Consider the following 22,337-nt stretch of genomic DNA (forward strand, 5'->3'; position numbering starts at 1 on the left):
GTCTTAAAGATTCCAACAGAGCTATTGTTAGCATGATGTTTAAACTAAAAATGTATTTTACATCGACAAAACCTGCTCAAATCAAACCAATGGCATTCTCTGTAATGGCTTACACTTGTGCATGTTAGCTTACCCTTGTAGACGTCTGGCACAGCTGGACTTCTTTATGAAGGCTTTGTTGCCATCTAGTGGCTCAAGAAAGTAGCATCCAAACTACATTTAACGTTCATGACATGATTTTACATAACAGCCTACTAAATACAATGTTTATATAAAGAAAAAACTCTGAGTATTATAAAAGAGACCTAATGAAGAACACTTATTTTAAATCTAATGTCAATGAATATGATTATAACAGGGTTTTTAAAACTGTATTTCTTGATTTGCCTGACATTTGCTTGCCCCATCCTATATAAATAATTGCAGTAATCCAATTCCAATGCTAACAGAATGAAAACAAAAACGTAAATTGCACAGAAGTTAAAAGATTGTTCTTTTATTCATCTTGCACAAGCTAGTGGATGTCCCGGCCTCGTGTTTGAAGGGCAATACAAACAAACTAGTGGCTTAATTAAAATTAACTGTACTTCTAACACTTCAGTAACAGCCTCAAAATTAATGTCCTGATTATCTGTGCTAAACAAAATGTCTAATGTACAAATGTGCCCTGATAAGAACAAACACTATAAGCCACAGCAATGCTATCATTTATCATTTTACAACCAACCATTATCTAGCTGCCAAACTTTATCAGAATAAGATGTTTATAGCTACATTTGAGGGGTTGTGAAAGGCACTTTTTCTTACTTTTATAGCAGAATTCTGTAACTATGATGCCATCTGATATATTAGACAATATTTAAGGCAATAACACCTTCACAACGCCCTGTGGTAATCTGCACATCTTGTATGTCATCTGGAGTAAATGTTACCCTCATAATGAAAATTATAAAGTAGGGCTTGGCAGCAAAAAGTGGATCAAGTTGCTCTTCAGTGGTGTCCTGAGGGTACCTAGTAGTTCCGTAGGAGCCAGGTAGGTGTAGATATGCCTAACTGGCTGAAATAAGCCCACCACCACGGCTTCTCAGTCCTCTCCTCTCCATTCTCTCCAAGCTCCCTCTGGCTGTACTGCTCAAACTGATTAAACGGGTCGAAGCGCTCATAGTTGTCCAGTTCGGGGATGTTGAAGTAGTCAAGAAAGGGTTCTCGTGGGACCTTTTTTAATACAAAATCTACCCGGCCCAGCTGCGTTTTTCTTGGCAAGCTAATGCGCTTGGTCACTTTAGAGTAGCCAGAGGCAGCTGCGGTCACAACGTGGACACCTGGATTCAACAATCTCCAGTAATCACCATCCTCAGCTATAGAGATAGACAGCACTCATTAACATTAACAAATGTTCATTTCAAGTTATTTGCAAGGTACACATTACAAGGTACACATGGAGGTTTTAATCAGGGACTTTTTCCCTATTTCAGTTCGTTATGAGCAAAACTCGCTCAGAGCTCATTTGCCCATTCCGCATCTTACTTTCCAAATGGATTAGAATGAAATCAAAGACAGGTTATTAAAGTTGTTTTTTAAATGACAGTACACTCTGCTAAGGGTGGGTGAAATACCAGTTACAGTGTTGCCAGATCCTAAAAGAAAAACAAGCAATTGTGTAGGCTGTATGAAAGATACATATGCACATATACAAGATACATATACAGACTCCAGCAATGACTAAATCATCTTTGAACCTTGATAATGATTTGGGACCAATTTAATGGAAAACTATGCGAGTTGTGCTCTGAGGTACTACAGAATTTTGACACTGAGTGATGGCGGTGTGTGTGCGTATTTTCATATAAAATAACTGTTTTGAATGTTGGAATGCAAAATGTCATCCTCCAGACACGTCCGGTGTCCCTTTAATTTACCCAGCCACTTTCACTTTACCAAAGTTGTGTTGAGAAATATGTTTGAAAAGACAGACTATTGTGCAATGAGCAGCCCTATTTAAATCAGAAAAGATCTTGTTATATAGCGATAATCGATGTGTGATATAAATATAATTATCGATGTGTGAAAAAGGCATTGATCCCAAGTAATAAGCCATATGTAACCAAACATTATAACAAAGTAAGGCCTAAATAATAAAATAAACTATATGGATAATTACATTTTACTTCTCAGTTCAAATCCAGCAGAATTAAATCTGTGTAAATGCATGCATCATATCTAACAAAAGTTTGGTTAAGTCTTTAACTGAACTTGAACTGAACTGAACTGAACTTGAACTGGGCTGCCTTTTTAAAGTGTCATTCGCAGATCTAGTTTCAGATTAATTGCACCTAATTGGATAAGCGTGTAAATACTGTAACATCTGTATAAACCATGCATGTATAGTAATTATATATATACTATATATATACAGTAGTTGTCACGGAAAGCTAAATTCACAACATGCAATTAGGCAAAGAAATGCATGATGCAGCGGTTTCCTATAGGATCAAAGCACTTATCATATTCAATTAAAAAAAGAGAAGCCAAAGGAAGTGGTGTATGCTGAAAATGTCATGCGATGCTGTGATGTTGTTTTTGGTTTCATGAAAAAATTTATCTGAAACATAATAATATTGTTATTAAAAGGTTATCAGTTTTAAAAAATAAAGTTTTCAATCCAGAACAATTAAAGGGAACATTTTCAGAAACATTCTGAAATGTATTATAAGATGGGTGCAATGTATTATAAGATTCTGCAATGTATTATAAAATGGCTATGAAAAAATAATGCATTATGACTGTACAACCACCATCATAAGAAGAGTATATTTAATAATTAGACCCCTTTTAAAATGATTACCTGTAGTGATGTCATGCCGCAATCCCTTAACAGATATTGTGGCTCTTTTAATGCCATTGCCGTGCTCATCCTTCACAATGCCCTTTATGCCTCTGTGGACCTACAGGACAGGAATATATGAATCACAGCTTGCAGTGATAAAGTGTTCATCTTCCATATGTTACCATTCTTGTCCATTAACTTTCTCTCAAATATTGTTACCAGTTTTGTTCAGATACCTGTACAGAATAAAAAAATTATCTTTCTCTCACTGGCCAATCCGTAGACGTTAAAATAATCACTATTTCAAAGTATACAATGAATAAAAATATGCATGTTAACATGATTTTGTTGTGATAAATCCACTTACTATCCTTTTCTGTGTAAAGTTACTTTGTTGTCATGACAACGTAACACCGTACACCCTAAAACAACCTTACGATTTAAACAACGTTAGAGCTCTGTTAACAGAATAACTAATGTAAGTGCTTTTATACAATTATAAGTTTCACATTTCTGCCTTTCAACACTCCAAAAACTGACTCCATTCACTTCCATTTTAAGTGCCTCACTTTAACTTCGATTTTGAGTCGAAACTATTTTTTGTAGTAATCAACATTTTGACACGAATGCAGCTGATTGAGCTAAACTTTTATTGAACTTGTAATATTCCTTTAACAAAATACCATAGTTAGACTGGACACAGCCTTTACATCAACAGCAAACGATATGGGAAGGGTTTTCTCTTACCTTTAATAACTTGATAAGCCAATTTATTTTGCTATTTCAACTACACAATCATATGGTTAGTTGCATTTTATTTGCATTAAGCATTGATTTCCACTGATATCTGTGACCAAATAAGAACAGACCTGCGACCCACCGGTTCAGAACCACTGTTCTAACTGACCTTGAGGAAAATTCATTAGCTACATGTTAAATATACACTGAGCTCAATGATCCAATAGAAATTGGACTCACAGACTCCATGAAGCTGAGCAATGCCTCCTTATTCCTGAGCCATTCAGGATAGAGCTCCTCCTCAGAAGGGAATTTATCACAGCCCAACTCCACAGTGATCTCATAACAGTTACTGTGCAGGTAGTTAAAGTCTGACATCCCTGACACAAGTACAGAGACATATAGGGAAAATAGAAAATGAAGGATCATACGTGTATGGACAGCATATCGGCTTCAATATCGTATACAAGAGTTGGCAAAATGTCATTATGAAAGTTTTCCTGGGTATGTGTCTCTACCTGTCCAAGCAGATGGAAATTTTACTTGACATAAATTGCGTGCTCATATAATAAAACTGCAAATATTTTGGGAGGTCAAAGAATACTAAATCATAGTAGGAGAATCACAATGGGGTCTCAGTCAAAACACCTTGAAACGTGCCTCCATTTGCTTCACTTATTAAATTACCAATGCCATAAACTTTATTTTGAAATTTCGTTTGATGGCTAAGTTTAACATTAAATTTAATTAGGCCTCAAAACACAAAGACTCAATTCCCTATATATCTTCCTCCTTTACTAAGGGAAATATTTTACCTCCAGCAAAGCTATACCACTGTGCTCCATTGGTTATTCCTCCTTTACTGGCAAATGAGGCTCCACATCTCTCTGTGTCATTGTTGGACATAGTGGCATGGGCATCTGCATATATCCTGGCAAGCTGCCTAAAAATCTACACACAAGATATCTTTGTTAGGCAAATACGATAATATCCATAAACTTAGTTGGTGCTTGATAAGCAACAAAAGGTACATAATTACACTGGGAGCACTTATTATCTCACTTGTTCATCTGGTGTGGGTGAGAACATCTTGTCTTCTTGGGGGTGTCTAGAGAAGTCAAAAGGATATGAGATGACCAGTTCTCCTCCATGCAGACTGGCAGATATAACAAAAGGTATGGATCTTATCCACTTCATTACAGCATTGGTCTCAGGTGCAATCACCTGAAAGAAAATACCCATAATGAGTTCAGAGGTTCAGAGAAAAATACTCTGGAAAGTATTTTTCTTTCCAGAGTAGTACATCCATTCTAGCATGTTAGCACAACTGCACATAAATCAATTACATTTTTGTAGTTATTGCTGTGTAGATTACTTCTGTATTGTAAATTGGTCCTGATTACCAATTACATAACAAAAATGTAGTTAGTAAAGTAATCTATTGGATTACTAATTAAGGTAATATAATCTAAATGCTTTTTGATTACTTTTGGATTACTTCTGACCTAATTCTTGTTTATTTGATGTCACATGCATTTAAGGAGAATACACTTACAATTTTGACAATATTGCTAAAATGCATTAAAGAAAAATTAATTGATCAAAATAAAATAGGTCTGAGGGTGCCATTTAGAATTACATATTTTAAGTATTTAAAAAGAAGACAAAGGGACATTTTATTAAAATATCACTTTCCAAACTGCATGATTGTGAATCATTTGTGAATCAAACCATATTTCGGCCCAAAATGAAATGAAACATAGCATTTCAGTCCTTGTCCAGTTACAACCTTTTGTTTTTGCTTGGATGCCATGCTGTTTTGCCTCGAGGAACTGTGTCGGAACTCTATTACATACGACACACAAGGTTGTTTCAGCATAACGACCGTGCGTAAATGACGAAAGCAAGGCCATCTAGGTAATTTCTGCAGACATTCCATTTCCCATTAAAAGTTACCTCGTCCTCAGTAACAATTACTTTACAGACATATGTGGGCAGTGGTGGCTCAGCGGTTAAGGCTCTGGGCTACTGACCAGAAGGTCAGGGTTTCAAGCCCCAACACCACCAAGGCACCACTGTTGGGCCCTTGAGCAAGGCCCTTGAACCTATCTGCTCCAGGGGTGCTGTATCATGGCTGATCCTGAACTCTGACCCCAGCTTAGCTGGGATATGTGAAAAATAAATAATTTCACCATGTATATGCAGAAATGTATGTATAATGTGTGACAATTGATACATTTATTTATTTATTTATTTATATGTTCGTAAAACTGTCCAAATAGGCCTTAAGAGGGATCGGTAAATTATGAACAATTTACTACCCTTGCCTGATTAAAATGTAATCATGTAATCCATAAAAGTAACTGTAATATGTTTACTGTAATATGAATGTGTGGAGCGGAGGGGGGCGGGGCCAGGTTGGAATATCGCGCGCCCGGTCCCCAATCGGCCTGATGAGGCGCGCGAGGGATAAAGGCGGCCGGTGACGATGGTTCGAGAGAGAATTACGGGCATGTCCGTCATGTGTGTGTTTATGTTTATGCTTTTGGTTTAAGTTTTCATTAAATATTATTTATGTTGACAAGCCGGTTCTCGCCTCCTCCTTGCCCATCATTAACTGTGTTACAGAATTATTTAAAAATGTAAAGTTTTTTGTAATCTAATTATGTAATCCAGATGACATATAATCCATTACTATCCAGCACTGTTTGTTGTCCAGCCATATAGTATGTTTGATCAAAATGGCTGTAGATGACATACTGTATGCACTCTTACCTTATTTAACCAGTAGGAGTCAGGGATAGGAATGTGGTCACTTCGGAAATGTCTGAAGCGACGGCGATTGTAGAAGATGAAGGTAAGGTCAGGGAAGTTGCGGTTCAGATCAATATTCTGGGCATTGGCCCGGCCACTGGTCCATCCATTGTACTCATGGCCCTAAACGTTACAAATTCAACCAGTCAACAACACTGTGCAAATCTTTAAGAAGAGAATCCTTGAAATATTTATATAGGAACATTCCTTTTACTCTATCTACAAAGTCTTAGGAGCATGGATTTCCATGTAAGATATTTGCTACACATCAAACTATGTATCATTTCTTTTAATTGAGATGTTTAGATGAATCTGAAAGCTGAAATGAGAGCCAGACAGTCTGATAAAATGGGAAGATGAGGGCAAGTCTTCAAGGACACAAAACAACAGAACCAGGCAAAGATATCTGTTAGTGTTAAAGGGCACCTATTATGGAATTTTGAAAATTACCTTTCATGTAGTGTGTAACATAGATTTAAGTGGACAAAAACATCCTGCAAAGTTTTATATATGAAAGTTCACCGTAAAAAAAGTTATTGTCTCTCAAAAGTAGGAGTCGACTCTGAGTCAATGTAATGAATCGATTTTCCAATGAGTCATCTTCCTTTTCGTTGCGACGTCAAGACGAAAAGTTATCAAATTGGCCGCGCCCACTCATTGCACGCGCAGACACCAGGGAAAACTTTAAAACATCATGTCGACAACAAGACGCTGTGTTCTGAAGTGCATATCAAAAGCGACCTTTTTTTCACTGCCCAGGGACGAGCATGTGAAGAATCAGTGGCTAGAGTTTATATTTACAACTATACCACACAAGTATAGCCCGAACCTTGTGCTGTGTTCGCGTCATTGCTTTACGAACATGAATGCTTTCAAGTGTGGATTCGCGAGCCGGTTGATACTGAAGGAAGGTTCAGTACCAAGTTTATTTGGATCAGCTTCCTCCTCCGAATCACAACCTGTAAGTATTATTAATAATTGTTGCTTTTATTTTTTTTTTAGCATGCTTAATAAGTATTTGTGTGTGTTGTGTAAGTTACGCTCAGCGCAGCTTCTAGGTCTCCAATGTCAATTTTTTTGAAATATGTGAAATGTTTGTCGATGTTATTGGAGTTGTCATAAAGAATAGAGCAATAACTTGTAGTATTGCAGTGCTTTACCAATATGTTTATGCGTTGGGCTAACGCAAACAATAACTGATTGGGTGTTTACCACCGAACTTTGGGCTATGATCGCTAACATAAATCAACTCAAATTCCTTCTCTGATTTTGATTTTTTTACTACAAAGCGGTGATGGGCGTTCCGTTTCCGACAATCTCTGCACAGAGTATACCAATCACAACTGACTGGGTCATCTGACCAATCACCGCAGATTAGCGTCACGCAAAGGAGGGGTTTGGAAAAATGAGTCGTTGAACGAATCATTTGGGAGTCGGTGAGCAAATCAGGTAAACATAAATGCATATTATAAGACAACAAAAGTGTTTTTTGTCATTGCATGCATGTAAAACTGTTGTTGGGGACTCCCAAAACCATATTAGGAACATTTTAAATGCCATAATAGGTGCCCTTTAAATGAAGGGATCAACATGGTTTTTGTGTCCTATAAACTAAGATTCAATCACAAATTAACTTAACGTTTTAATTTTAGCTAATATAAAATATTTTTCATAGAATTCATTTAAAATGCCATTAATTAATTAATTAATTAAACTAAATGATAATACCACACTAACATGGAGCTGTCTGACTGTATATTCTAAAACATAGAGAAGATTTAAAGTAATCTACCATTAATTAATATTAAACAAATAAGGTTAATACCTCTACAAGCTAATGTTAAAATATTAATAAGTATTATGTGACAAGGACAATGCGGGACTCGTCTTTTTAAGTGGTTAGTCAAGGCCTCCCTCTACCAGCTGTCATTTTCAGTTTACAGTATTTCTGGAGGAATATTACCAATTTTTACATTTCTACATTTCTGTGAAAAGTGAAAACTCCACAACAACAAGGGCCATTGACAACAGCTCCCTCTGAGGCCTGGTCTGCTGTGGAGGACACTCTCTGGTGCAGGGAGTTTTATTTGGTCAGTCAGCTGACAAACAGGCAGGCAGACAGACTGAGCTCAGACATGGACAATGGGATATTTACTTCATGGTAGATGTTTTCAGGGTTGTTCCTATTGGCTACCTCAGAGGCGGCAATCTCATAGCCATCAGGATTCATGGAGGGCAGAATATGGATGCGTGTGGTGTTAATGATGGTCTGAATCCGCACGTTCCCCAGCATATACTCAGAGCAAAGATACTGAACCAGATAGATCAGCAGCTGCCTGCCCAGCACCTCATTTCCATGCATGTTCCCAATAAATTTCATCTCGGGCTCCACTAGAGGGCAGTGAAGAAACAGATAAAGTAAAATAATTAAATCTGTCTGGTAGGAGGAATCAAAAGCAGGGTTGCCAATTTGAGCACTTTAATGCGGGACAGGGGTCCCTCAGATGCTTTGCTGTCCACTGAGGAGGGCGTACAGGATGTCATTATTTCCAAGTAAGTTTAACTACAGGCCGGAGTTCTCCAAATGGGTGTGGAATCTCCAAAAAGTGGTTGTGCCAACTCCAAAAGAGGGCATCCCTTCCACTCACAGTTAGGGTTAGGAAAAGGGTTAGGTTGGGTTAGGTTAGGTTAGGTTAGGGGCTTCCTATATCTTTGGTGGCGGTTTGGAGCTCCCGCCCCCTTTTGGAGCTCTGCCTGCAGCTATAACCTTCTCGATATTTCATATTTCATATTTCATATTTCACACGGGAGTTTGCAACCCTAATCAACAGATACATAGTTTGTGCTGACCACAATTTGTTTATTCAAAATTTGAAATGTCATTGTTTGATTTTAAATATTTATTTTTAACTACAAACAATTTTGGTACTGTGTTGGGTCACCACTTCATGTCCAATGTAATATCTGGGTCCTGAAGGAAAAACAGAACCTTTTGAGAACTGTGGGGTAAACAATTAGGGGCATAACAGTTCAAACAAAGGAGTGTGATATACTGTAGTAACCCATTTCTGCGTCAGCACCACCTGGTACTAAACCTGCCCACTTTTTGATTCTACTCCACTTCCTCAACATATGCCACATCTAAGGTGCAAGAATTAACAACAAATAAAGAATTCACTGTTGATATACTTCTACTGTGATAACACAGTGTCGAAAAGCACCTGGTACTCACATAGGTCATGTCGTCCAGGGTTAGTGGAGAATTCAATAACCAGTAAGTCTTTGCCCTCCACACTGCGTCCAATGCTGTATGTGCGTGAGATATGGGGGCATTTAGCTGCTGTCTTCTTCAGGATACTGAACATCTGCGAGTTTGAGTGGTAAGTGAACTGGAGGACAGTGGAAAGGCCACCATCAGATATGTTAGCCAAGCCCACCTCCTGCTTTTCTGTGGAGATAGAAAGAAAGAAATTAGGAAAATTATAGTTACATAAAGAAGCTATACATTTCAAATATACCAAATACCTGATATATATGATATATTATACAGTATATGACCTATATATAAAATAAAAAACCTTTGCTTGTCTGTCTCTTTCTTCTGTGCTAACTTCTACACCAGCTACTCAAGAACTTGGCAGTGTGATACTGCAGATATTGTTGACTTTTGTATGACAAATTGCTTGCTATGTTCCTCATTTGAATAAAAGTGTCTGTTAAATGACTAAATGTAAATATATAAAGCTAGTAAAACTGTTAGTTGATGTATATTTATGGTTAAAAGTGCAATTTAGCCATTTTTTGTAGATATATAATTATATAGTTTAGGAAAGAGCTATCTTTAAGTTTGACCTATGGCAGACTGGGAGGAGTTTCCTAAAACAGTAATTATTTTTGTGCAATTCTGTTTGGCGCCACTAGAGGCACAGAAATGACACACTTCACCTGTAAAGGGATTGTTCACCCAAAAATGAAAATTCTCTCATTATTTACTCACCAGCATGCCATCCCAGATGGTTAAATCTATGTCTTCAGAAGCTATAAAAGAAGTGGGTGGAAACAGATCAATATTTAAGTCCTTTTTTACACTAAAAAAAGATTTCTCAGCCAATGTGATTGCATCACTTCAGAAGATATATCAGTCAAACCACTGGAGTCATATGGATTACTTTTATACTGCCTTTATGTGATTTTTGGTGCTAGGCACTTTGGTCACCTACAGAGCTGAAATATTATTCTGAAAATCTTTGTTCGTGTTCAGTAGAAGAAAGAAAGTCATACACATCTGGGATGGCATTAGGGTGAGTAAATGATGAGAGAATTTTCCTTTTTGGTTAAACTAACGAACTAATGATTAACAATTAATTTTCATTGAATTGGGATTCTAATTTTGCTTTCATTCCTTCACAACTCTTACCTCTCAGCTCTGACAATGGGTCATAACAACCCTCCTCCTCACCAACAAAGAAACGGTCACAGTCCAAAAAGTATGGCCATGCCATTTTGATGGCTTCAAAGGCATGAACACAGCTCTTTTTCACCATCTCACATGAGCTACGGCATGGCTTCATTATTCTGTCATCTTGACAACGGGGAGCCAACACTGAGCAGCCCAACAGACGGATGTCTGGAGAACACTCCCCATTCAGCAACCTATGGATCACACTCAAGAGTAGGTACTCTGCACTCATCTCTAAATCCTGCCGTGTACGGTGGCCCACAATGTTGGGGAATGTGGTGTAGCTGTAGGGCATGTCCTGGCAATAGCCAAGCACCAGGTCTTTACACTCCACTAGGGATGAAAAAGGATAGGATTCGGATTTAGGATCAGTTTGGGATTGGTTTATGAACTACGGTATGGATGAAAAATGTGTTGTCAGACCCTGTAGATATCATGGATTATTCTATTGGAAATCAGCTCACAGTAAATTAAATGGAATGTCATCTGCAGTGGAATGTTTTAAATACTTGCATTTTAAAAGGGAGGACATCATGAATCAAATATTTTGAATATTTTTAAGATTAAAGAGAGAAATTCATGACTGCTTCAACTCAGCCTTTTAGAGGCAGTTTAATAACAAATATTTTTTTACAATCACAGCATGTGTCACCCATCATGACATACATTTTTATTATGGATCTCTATATAATAGTAAGTCATTAAATCCTTGACCCCTAAATCACCCTGAGGCCTTTGACAATATATCATGTCTCTCACACACTCCCTTTACATAGACAAGTTCCATCATGCAATGTGTACTGGTATTTGGAGTGCCTTTCTCCCCCATACCTTACAGACTAGAGTTGTGTATCACTAGAAATGTTTGCACTTTTTAAGTTTATAAAAACTAACCAATATGAAATATGACTGTTATGTGGTACATTTAACTATACTGGTACATACACACACACAACCTGACTCAGCATGCACAATAGAGAAAAAACTTCCTTACATCTCTCTTCTGCAGGTGTTCTGCATCTTCCTGAAAAACAATTATTTACAGAGGATGGTAAAGCAGGTGGAGTCACAAAAGTCATTGAAGGCTAGGTGGCAGTAGAGTACTCAGTATAGAATGAAATCCATTATTCTGCAAGGATATTTCATTGCAATTTCAAGTCATCACACTTGGACTTACTGTGCTACGAACAATATTAATTAATGAAAGCACACATTTTATTTTTAGCATTTATATTCTGTTGGGTTTGCTATGCTTTTTTTTTTTTTTTTTACAAAAAAAGCATAAAAAGAGATGTAAAAATTATAGTTTAAAAAAATCCCTAGCACTTAAAATCGATATGAAGGATCTCAACACTTAATGATTTACCATGATTTTCCATGACTACTTGATTACCATGATTACTTGATAAAAGTTTTTTAAATCATAGAATGCATTCACTAAAAAAAAAAAAAATCACTTACAACATTTTCATAACTTTTCCGTAAGGATCCATTTCCGTGACATTTCCAGTCCAACACAAGTAAAACAATATATTATATTTTCAGTTTTCTATTATTGTGGGAACCATTTGCATTTAGGCTATTATTCCTATAAACGTTTAGGGTTCTTTCACATTAGGCTAAGTATGCAAGTACGTGCAACGCTCTTGGTGAATGTTTACATTACCTATTTCTATTTCCGCCTGTGCACATTGACGTTGGGCGCTCATGCATGTCGCCAGAGCGCTCAAAAGTATGAAAACCGTAAGCATTTTGTTGTCCATAAACAGAATGATGTGGCAGTCGCTCCGACGTGCAAAGTTGATCATCTTCCGAAAAGTCCCGCTACCCCCATCGCTTAGGAGAGAGTCTGCCCTGAACACCGCTGCCAAATGCTCAAATTACAGCTAAACCTTTTTCCGCGGTAGGCGGCCGCTCTGCTGTCTGGGATTCACTGTAATTACAGCCCAAGCCTTAATTCAGAACCCTTCAAATGGCCCTTTCTGTGGTTTCGACGAAATAATTCAGGTAGGCAATTTAAAGAGATAATTTTCATTGTTTGGGTGAACTATCTAATAATTTACTCACCCTCATGCCATCCCAGATGTATGACTTTCTTTCTTCTGCTTAACAAAAACGAAGATTTTTAGGAAAATATCTGAGCTCTGTGGGTCCATACAATGTAAGTGAATGGTGGCCATGAACTTTGAAGGTCCAAAAAGCATGTAAAGGCAGTATTAAAGTAATCCATTTGGCATGGGGTGGCCCTGTTGTGGAGTCAAAATATGTGAAAATGAATAAAAGGAAGACAATCACAAACATCAGTGAATGAGAGAATATTTGTTTTATTCAATCGGGCTGCTACACCTCATCGTTTTAAATCGTAGTGGAAAGCAGTGTGATTACCGAACATGAACTCTTCTGCTGAATTTTACTCCATCCCTGGGTCCGAATAGCCATACTTCCCTACTATATAGTATGCCAAAAACAATGCCAGTGGAGTAGTATGTCCGAATCCATAGTACGCTATTTTTTTTAATTTTTTATAAAACCATGATGAAAAGGAGGCAGGACGAAGAATATCTTATATCAAGATATATTCTTAAGCTATTATATATTATATATTATATACAAGCTATTCTTAAGATGCCCGGATGACCTACTACTTCCAGCGGGAATCCAAAGTGTGGATCGGTTGAACACTTTCCTATCCCACAATGCATTGGGAGCTGAAGAGACGTCACGTTCAAACGCTGGATTTTAAACAAATGGTGGAGAACCGCGGGGCGGAAGGCTGTTTTCAACAGTATACACAAAGGACATTACTCATTGTGCTTAAATGGCATTGTTTAACTGAACTTGAGTGGATTATTTTCATGGTTGTTGTTGTCACGTCATATATTCTGGTCACAGAACCATGTGTATGTTCCCGGATGTTAGTATATCCAAATTCAATTCATACTGCCTCTCGCATACCTAAAGAGTATACTGTTTTACCGGCCAAGAAGTGCGTTTCTTATCAAATACAGTATATACTGTGACAGTACATGGTTTCGGACATAGAGAATGTTTACCTGTTCTCTGCCCACAGTGATTTTCTTCCCAAACGCTCCCATCCCATCAACCCCCCAATTGTTTTCCACATAGGGTGAAAGCCATACAAATAGACAACAAGTGTACATAAAAAAGATTTATATTATTGCTATTATCAGATGACGTGTGACATGATGCCCGACTGACTTGCCTGAGGTTGGTTTCTTAACACTAAATTGAACATTTGTCCGAGTTACACGTCCTTTGATGCCACAGTGCCCTCAGGATACTTTCTGACTGCCTGCTCCTGTCTCATCGCGTCCACATCTCATGGAATCACTACCTGCCCCCGCCTACAACTCAGAAATTTAATCAAGCACCACAAGAAATATCCTGCGGGAGCTCTGCAGGAATGCACATCTATGTCCTGTGACCAGTACTTGAAGTGAACAAGCCAGTACTATCTTCAATCCCAACTAGACAAAAACTGTAATGCTGTAATCTTCTGCATATTTCATCATATTATTCTAGCCAAGAACCGTTCATTCCTTTAGATATGAAATGTCTGATTACTTTCTCACATGATGTTTGGGGTTTGTATATCATCGATATGTGTGCATCATAAGTATTTTCTTTCAAACATACGTGGATATCTAGTTTACTTAAAACTATCTGCCTCAAAGTTTTTAAAGCTCTTTCAAAAAGATACAATGTCACATTACCACGAAACTTGTGAACTTTAGGATCTTTATCATAATCATGTGTTGGAGTTGAAATTAAATGACTGAATTTTTTTAATTAGCCGAAATTGTGGCCTGGGTAGCTCAGCGAGTACTGATGCTGACTACCACCCCTGGAGTCACAAGTTCGAATTCAGGGTGTGCTGAGTGACTCCAGCCAGGTCTCCTAAGCAACCAGATTGGCCCAGATGCTAGAGAGGGTAGAGTCACTTGGGGTAACCTCCTTGTGGTCACAATAAGTGGTTCTCGTTCTCAATAGGGCGTGTGGTAAGTTGTGTGTGGATTGCGGAGTGTAGCATGAACCTCAACCTGCTGGGAGTCTCTGAGTGTCATGCACAGCGAGCCACGTGATAAGATGTGCGAGCTGATCTCAGAGAGGCAACTAAGACTTGTCCTCCGCCACCTGGAGTAACTGTGCCACCACGAGGACCTAGTAAGCAGTGGGAAATGGGTGTGCCAAATTAGGGAGAAAAAGGGAGAAAATAAAAGATTATAATAATAAAAGAAGATTAAATACATTTAGACTTCTTATAGCATATATTAATTTCCTTTCATAATGTAATGCATTCAGTCCTAATTCATAGTATGTCTCTTAAGAATAGATGCAAAATTATATTGTTATTATTATTATTTATTTATTTATTTATTTTTTTGGAGGCTAAATTGAATAGCCTAAACAAAACTGAAATCCATGCACATTCTTTATGTGTAGGCCTATGATAAGATTAAGAAATATATTCTTTATTTACTCAAAACAATAGCTTACTTGATGGCATTACATCACACTATGGTAGCATCATCTTTCCAACTCCAAAACTCCACAAAATTGCACAGAACATCCGTGCTCATATTAGCAGTGTCCATAACATTTATGCAGTTTAAAGACACATTATATACAAACCTATACTGAAAAAATACAAAACAAAAAAAATCCAATGCTATTTTAAGTCTTCTGTGTTTTGCAGTATTAACATTTAATAACAATTTATCAATTATTTAGCTAAATAAAATTTGACTATTAAAATGTCCTGAAAATATAAATGTCTTATTAGTATTATTATTAATATCAGGGATGTTGAGTTATGCTTCATGTCACCCTTGAATGAGTCTGTGCCCCACATGGGCCACCCCTGTCAAAAAAGCCTGGACACACCACTGTCCAGTGGTAAAATCCACATATTCAGAAGCGATATGATAGGTGTGGGTGAGAAAAAGTTCAATAGTAATAGTAGAACATTTGCATTATTTGTGCTGGGCAGGGAGGATAATTTATATGTAAAAATATTTTTTTATTAAAAGACTTAAAATTGATCTGTTTATCACCCATCCCTTTAAAACCTATAAGGACTATGTGAAGGCTAGATCTGAAAATATGTGATGCCATGAATTGCTTTTGCAACAGCAATCCTTGTTTGTTTGTTGGTTTGTTTGTTTGTTTGTTTGTTTGTTTGTTAATCTTATTACACCAAGTGGGCATTGCCCATAGTTTGTGTCAGCACATTTTCACCACAACATGTTTGAAATCTACCATGAGGGGACTGATGTTCTACTACACAAACAGACAAGTGTTATTTGATTACACATTCATTGAAGGTGTTTATACTGTGACATGTGGAAGAATAACTGGTATTCAGCTCTTACCTTCCTTCAAGCATTGAGGACACAGTAATGTCTTGTAATGACTAATAAAATGAGTGCACTTTCAGTGCTAGACGAGTTGGCTTACTGTATGAGCATCACTTAAAGTTGGCTAAAAGCCTGGTTTCCAATCACCTGGATGTTAGACAGTTTGGTCAGGTACCTAATAGAGGTTTTCCTTTTGTGAGCTCAGCCTGGACTAAAAGGCAGTGGTGACAGTGAAGCAGTCAGATGGTAGTTCTAAAAACCCAATCAATTAGAAGCAACATTAGCTACAAATGAATAAGAACATAGTTCTCTAAATTTCTCTTCTGGATATCCATCTAGCCTTCTGGAAACAGGCAATACAATATACTTTATCTAAAAGACAGGTGTCCTTGAGTTTGTAATGCCTGGCAAAAACCAGGTATTTATCATTTATAATCAGGTTGATTCCATATTCATAGATAAATATTGTGTTGGTGTTGGTGCATCGTGCTGTGGGGATGATTGTCAGAAGCATAAGACTAAAATATGCAATATTCAGGGAAAGTTGAATCCAATCAGAAACAGCAATTAAGACTAGAGCTTATTACTGCAATCCTGTAAAACTGATGTACATTAGTGATGTACATTAAATTCACATGGCAGTGAGTGGATTAATGCCATCTATCTTGACCATGGATAGTTTATCCAAATAAATAAGTAAATAAATATAAGTTACTAATAACATATAAGTAAATAACACAATTCTTACTCTTCTGCTAACTGATTTTATTTCAGAATGTACATTATAACACACATTATAGGACTGATGTAAATAATGAAAATCCAGTGATTGGCAAAAGTTCCCCCTTTACATGAATGAGAGTTTGAAATGTGTATGATAAGTAGTTTTATTTTAGTTGGAGCTGTTGGCCCTCTTTGACATGTCAATCATATAAATGTAAATTCAGTTCCAATGATTGCAATAATTAGGACTCTTTCTTCCCTTTTCTGACGATTAGTAATAAGGGTAACAGTGGTGTGTGTAGACAGAAATTAGCTTGACTATGGCATTGTCCATGTAATTGTCCATGCTGAATGCATTAATCAGCCTCCTCTTCATAACAGCCTAAGGTCTCACAAAGAATTACACAGTGCAAGCCATTATCTATAACAAGAGGCCAGTTCAGTATACATTTTCATTTTAATTTGAAATCCACCTCAAATTAATTATAAGCAGTTTGATTTGGCAATAACTAACCAGAACCCACTACAGTAAGTGCATACTTCCCAAGGTGTCAGTCATTTTTCTGCCTCCATCTGTGTCTGATGGGCTGCTGTTACTAGAGAGCATGTATGAGCGCCGTCCTAAAATCCTATTGCAGACTCCATTGAGGGCCTTCTTATATTGTTGCCGTAACAAGGAGTAGACGAAAGGGTCAGAAGCAGCTTTGCTGTACACCAGGCACTTACTCACGATACCCCAATAATGGTCAATCTTTACTGAAGGAACCAGTTCTGTCAATCTATGGGGAAAATAATGATCTATTTTGTTATACATACACTTGATATAGTAAACCAAAATTGCATATTTATGAGCATGCTGGAAACTAAGTACAATAAACGTGTGTCTTGTGTCAAGCCTGTACCCATGTGGCAGTAGGACTAAAACAGAGGTTGATTTAATTTTAATATAATACATGCATAGAAATATTATATCATTTTCTATTAGTATTACTTGGTGAAAGCACCATTTGTAAATATGCTATATCAAGTAAATATATATAATTCTTAATTAGGGAACATCTACAAGGCTAGTTGTCACACCTAGTTTAAAGCCCTCTTTGATAAAATACTTTTTTCATTGGTGAATTTTATTCTCCAAACTAATCTTACAAAACTATCAGTTATAATAAGGCTGTTTAATTGTGCAGGTTCCATTGTGACAACTTATCCCATGTGTGACAACATGCCTCGTTATTGGGTCAACATGTGTTCAACGAACTGTAAAGTACAAAGGGGCTAAATACTGTCATTTTCAGGTTTGTTCAAGGTGATTACATAAAAAGTTTTTCAATAACAGTCCAATAACTGAAAAACTAGTATTTAGAGTAAAAATCCCCCTTGTTACAGAGGTTTAAGGCTCCCATAAAACACATTGTTTTTCCTATGTGAGGGGAACAGATTTAATGTGAAGAATGTTCAAAATGGGCTCACATTGACTGATCCAATCACAATATATTTTTATTTATTTATAGAATACTTCAGATGTTATGAAATTCAAAATATGGCTGAAATTAAAAGGAAAGCATGCACCCTTTTCAAAAGTGGTTATTTTGAATTAGCATTATCTTAATTTTTCTTACTCTAGAAACTTCTACTTACTGTCTTAAAATTATGTGCATTAGTAAAAATATTTTGCCCTATATCACTATAACCCATTCTAAAGCATTCTAACATGATTTTAGTGTGATACAATCACTCAACAACCTTTAATGTGTAAAGTTATTTTCCATTATATAACTCTGTTGATATGGCGACATAATGCCGCAAACCATAAAAGGACCGTAAATAACGACGATTTAAGCAACTTTACAGCTCACATTTTAACATTTAAGTACTTTTCTAAAATAGGCATAATATAAGCATCCCATTTTTACCATGAAACCCTTGAATAATTGGCCTCCATTGTAAGTGCCTCACTATAACCTCCATTTTTGCTTTCTTTTTTAAATAAAGGACAGTTGAAAAATGTTTTGGTGGTAAACAACAATATGCCACAAATGCTGCTGATATATTGAGCGTAAAGATATAGTTGACCCAAAAATTTTCATTCACTCACCCTCATGCCATCCCAGATTTGTATGACTTTCTTTCTTCTGCTGAACACAAACAAAGATTTTTATAAGACTATTTTTCCTCTGCAGGTCAATTCAATGCAAGTGAATGGGTACAAAAATTTGAAGCTCCAAAATGCATTTAAAGACAGCATAAAAGTAATCCATGTGACTCATAGTGTTAAAATCTACTGCATATCTTCAGAAGTGATTTGATAGGTGTCGGTGAGAAACAGATTAATATTTAAGTAAATATTTAAGAAAAATTGTTGTTTTTATCAAACATCCTCCTCTTTCGCCAGTAGGTGTAAAAAAGCTTGAATAACGCAAATCACAAAAAAACAAAAGAAGAATGTGAAAGTGAAAGTAAAAGTGGAGAATTATAGTAAAAAAGACTTAAACGTTGATCTGTTTTTCACCCACACCTATTATATAGTTTCTGAAGATTAATTTAACCACTGGAGACTTATGGATTACATTTATGCTCCCTTCATGTCCTATTGGAGCTTCAGCATTTGGTACCCATTCACTTGTATTGTATGGACCTACAGAGCTGAAATATTTTTTCTAATAGTCTTCGTTTGTGTTTAGCAGAAAAAAGAAAGTCATACACATCTGGGATGGCATTAGGGTGAGTAAATGATGAGATAATTTTCATTTTGGGGTGAACTATCCATTTAACTTATACTGAACCCAGAATAATCCTTTAATGACTTACTGACATGTTTTAAAGTCAATCTGTAGTTAAAATAAAGTCCCATTCCACTAAAATGTATAATATCAATGTATTAGCCTACCGTGTTATGACATAGGGGGCGAAACACAGGATGAATGACCCGATGAATATGCATATTTTCTTGGTGGATCTCTGTCTTCGTTTTTTCTGCTCCAGTAAACACCGTTGTTTCACACTGAAAAAAAATAAAATAAATACATATGTAACTTAGTATTTGTGTTGTGTACAACTTCAGTGCTATCTGCCTTAAATAAATCTGTACCTTGGGTGAATGTCGACTAGTAGCAAAATTGTCTGCACCGTTATAACATCTATCCTCTTGCAATGGAATCGAGCAACCTGTAGTACTTTCAGGTAGGTGAAGCACAGGATGAAAAGCGAGAGTGCAAAAGTCGCTGCGTGAAACACCACGGTGAACACCATGAACTGACCACGGCCGCCCTCTTCTGCAAGGTGCACCGTGCAAGACGCGTACGCGGGATTATAGTCGACCCAAGACAACAGGAGAGCAGTGAGAGAGAATGCAAGCGAGTGTAGCCAAGCGTAGCTGACTATTAGTACGGCATCTTTGTGTCTCATTTTGCTGGAGTAAGTTAAAGGAAAAACCACCGCTATCCAGCGGTCAATACTGAGAGCTGCCATGCTCAACATTGTGTTGGTGGTCAGAAAAGTGTCCATAAAGCTCACTGTGTAGCAAAAGTAGTCGCCAAACGGCTTTTGACGTTTTACGACCCCAAGTAAGGTAGAGGGCATGTTGAGAACGGCAATAAGGATGTTGCAGAAAGAAAGGTTCATAATAAAGATCCCGGGCACCTGTGCACGGACTCCCGCGCTGCAGGTGAAACATAGTAACACCAGCAAGTTCCCCACGAGCGACACGATGGCAATTACAACAATGAGTAACTCCAGCAATGCTTCCAATAAGTTCATGTCTCTTTCCAATGTCAATAACGGCTGATTTGTCGCGGGTTTTTGTCCGTGATATCCTTACGGGTCCTTTGTGGGTCATTTTTACTGGTTTCCATTGTGCCTTGGTAAAAATGAACGCCGTTAAATATCAGTCATTGTGGACGAGTGCTGTCCAGTGTGCTGAAGAGAGCTTGACTCGTTGAGCTTAATTAGGCTAAATCCGATGTCTTCCACACTTTATCTTTGCACTGTGTTTAATGAGGCACTGTAATGCAAAATGTTCGACAGTAGAAGGTGAACTGAGAGCGTGGATTTCACGCGCTCCCACACAGTGCTCATGAGCAATAACATTATTCTTCTCCTAGCGCTCCAGACTCAAGTGCAGCCAGTTTATTACATGTGACGTTTGCTCGATAAACACAGAGAAAGAAAGAGAGAGAGAGAGAGAGAAAATCAATGGGGGAGATGAATCCTTCTGAGCTAAGGAAGTTGCAATGTTTCCTTTATTTCCCCTAGACACTTCGTAACATGCACCACCAGATAGGTATAAGCCAATTTTGTCCTGTAATGTCATTGTTGTATTTTTATTATATTAAATTATAAGTTCAATTACACAAATAGTTATTTTTCCCTAGCTGTAGTTCTGGGTATTGGTTACAAACAAGGGCGTAGATTTGGATTGAACATTAGGTTCCCTATTTGGGAGGTTCCCTTTTTTAACCCAAGACTTTACAGAAATATGCACTCACCGACCACTTTATTAGGTGCACCTACTTATTAATGCTATCTAATCAACCAATTGTGTGGCAGCAGTGCAATACATAAGATCAAGCAGATACAGGTCAGGAGCTTTAGTTAATGTTTACATCAATCATCAGAATGGAGGGAAAATGTGATCTCATTCATTTCGACAATGGCATGATTGTTGGTGCCAGATGGACTGGTTTGAGTTTTTCTGTAACTGATGATCTCCTGGGATTTTCACGCATAACAGTCACTAGAATTTACTCAGAATGGTGCCAAAAACCAATAAAACATCCTGTTAGTGGCAGTTCTGTGGACAGAAAAGCTTTGTTGGTGAAAGAGATCAGCAGAGAATGGCCAGACTGGTTTTAGCTGACAGAAAGGCTACGGTAAAACAGATAACCTCTCTGTACATTGTAGTGAGCAGAATAGATGAAGTTACTGTAAATAAAGGGAAGCGGGGCAGCGAGTGCCAGTCAGGATTTTGCACTGAGGAGCCGAAAATAAGGCTGTTACAGTGGTAGGTCTAGTGCTGTGGCAGGAGGAACACAACGTCTCGTTCCTTCCCTCGGGGAACGGAGGTTACAACAGTAACCATGACGTTCCCCTTCTGTCACTCACTCAACGTTGTGTCGAATGAAGTGACACAAGGGGTCCCATCTAAAAACAGCATGCACAGACTGTGTTAAGTGAACTGTCGAGACAGGTGCAAGCAGGCTACTGCGTGCTAGAGGCAACTGTGTTGGCTGCACGTAGCCCTCCCCAACGCCCCAAAGAGATGTCTCATACAGACCTTAGGTTCCCCGCACCCCTGAGGGGGTGAACAAGTGCTACATGACTAGCATGGGAGCAAAACCGGCAGCCGCGGCCTTCTCTCTCACTATGTCTCTCGCATAGGACGTGAAGTGGCTGGGGCTAT

The 22,337-nt window shown here is 37.6% G+C and overlaps 2 protein-coding genes across 3 annotated transcripts; both read right to left on the minus strand.

Moving 5' to 3' along the window:
- Positions 1-481: 481 nt before the first annotated feature.
- Positions 482-12,709, minus strand: cpz (carboxypeptidase Z). Of its 2 annotated transcripts, none has more exons than XM_052126569.1 (11): positions 12,505-12,709; positions 11,833-11,862; positions 10,797-11,171; positions 9,612-9,827; positions 8,574-8,770; positions 6,341-6,502; positions 4,628-4,789; positions 4,381-4,516; positions 3,806-3,945; positions 2,846-2,945; positions 482-1,358 (listed from the first exon to the last, which is right to left on the minus strand). In XM_052126569.1, the coding sequence occupies exons 1-11, from the start codon at positions 12,644-12,646 to the stop codon at positions 1,012-1,014; spliced, it is 2,007 nt and encodes a 668-aa protein (XP_051982529.1). In that variant the 5' UTR covers positions 12,647-12,709; the 3' UTR covers positions 482-1,011. The 2 variants fall into 2 exon arrangements, with proteins under 2 accessions (XP_051982529.1, XP_051982528.1); XM_052126568.1 differs by having other exon boundaries at positions 8,535-8,770.
- Positions 12,710-17,462: 4,753 nt separating this feature from the next.
- On the minus strand, positions 17,463-20,695 carry gpr78a (G protein-coupled receptor 78a). The gene is made up of 3 exons (XM_052127153.1): positions 20,028-20,695; positions 19,827-19,940; positions 17,463-17,718 (listed from the first exon to the last, which is right to left on the minus strand). The coding sequence occupies exons 1-3, from the start codon at positions 20,693-20,695 to the stop codon at positions 17,463-17,465; spliced, it is 1,038 nt and encodes a 345-aa protein (XP_051983113.1).
- Positions 20,696-22,337: the final 1,642 nt, after the last annotated feature.

This window comes from Xyrauchen texanus, chromosome 5 (assembly GCF_025860055.1).
Source record: "Xyrauchen texanus isolate HMW12.3.18 chromosome 5, RBS_HiC_50CHRs, whole genome shotgun sequence".
In the NCBI taxonomy this organism is placed as follows: Eukaryota; Metazoa; Chordata; class Actinopteri; order Cypriniformes; family Catostomidae; genus Xyrauchen; species Xyrauchen texanus.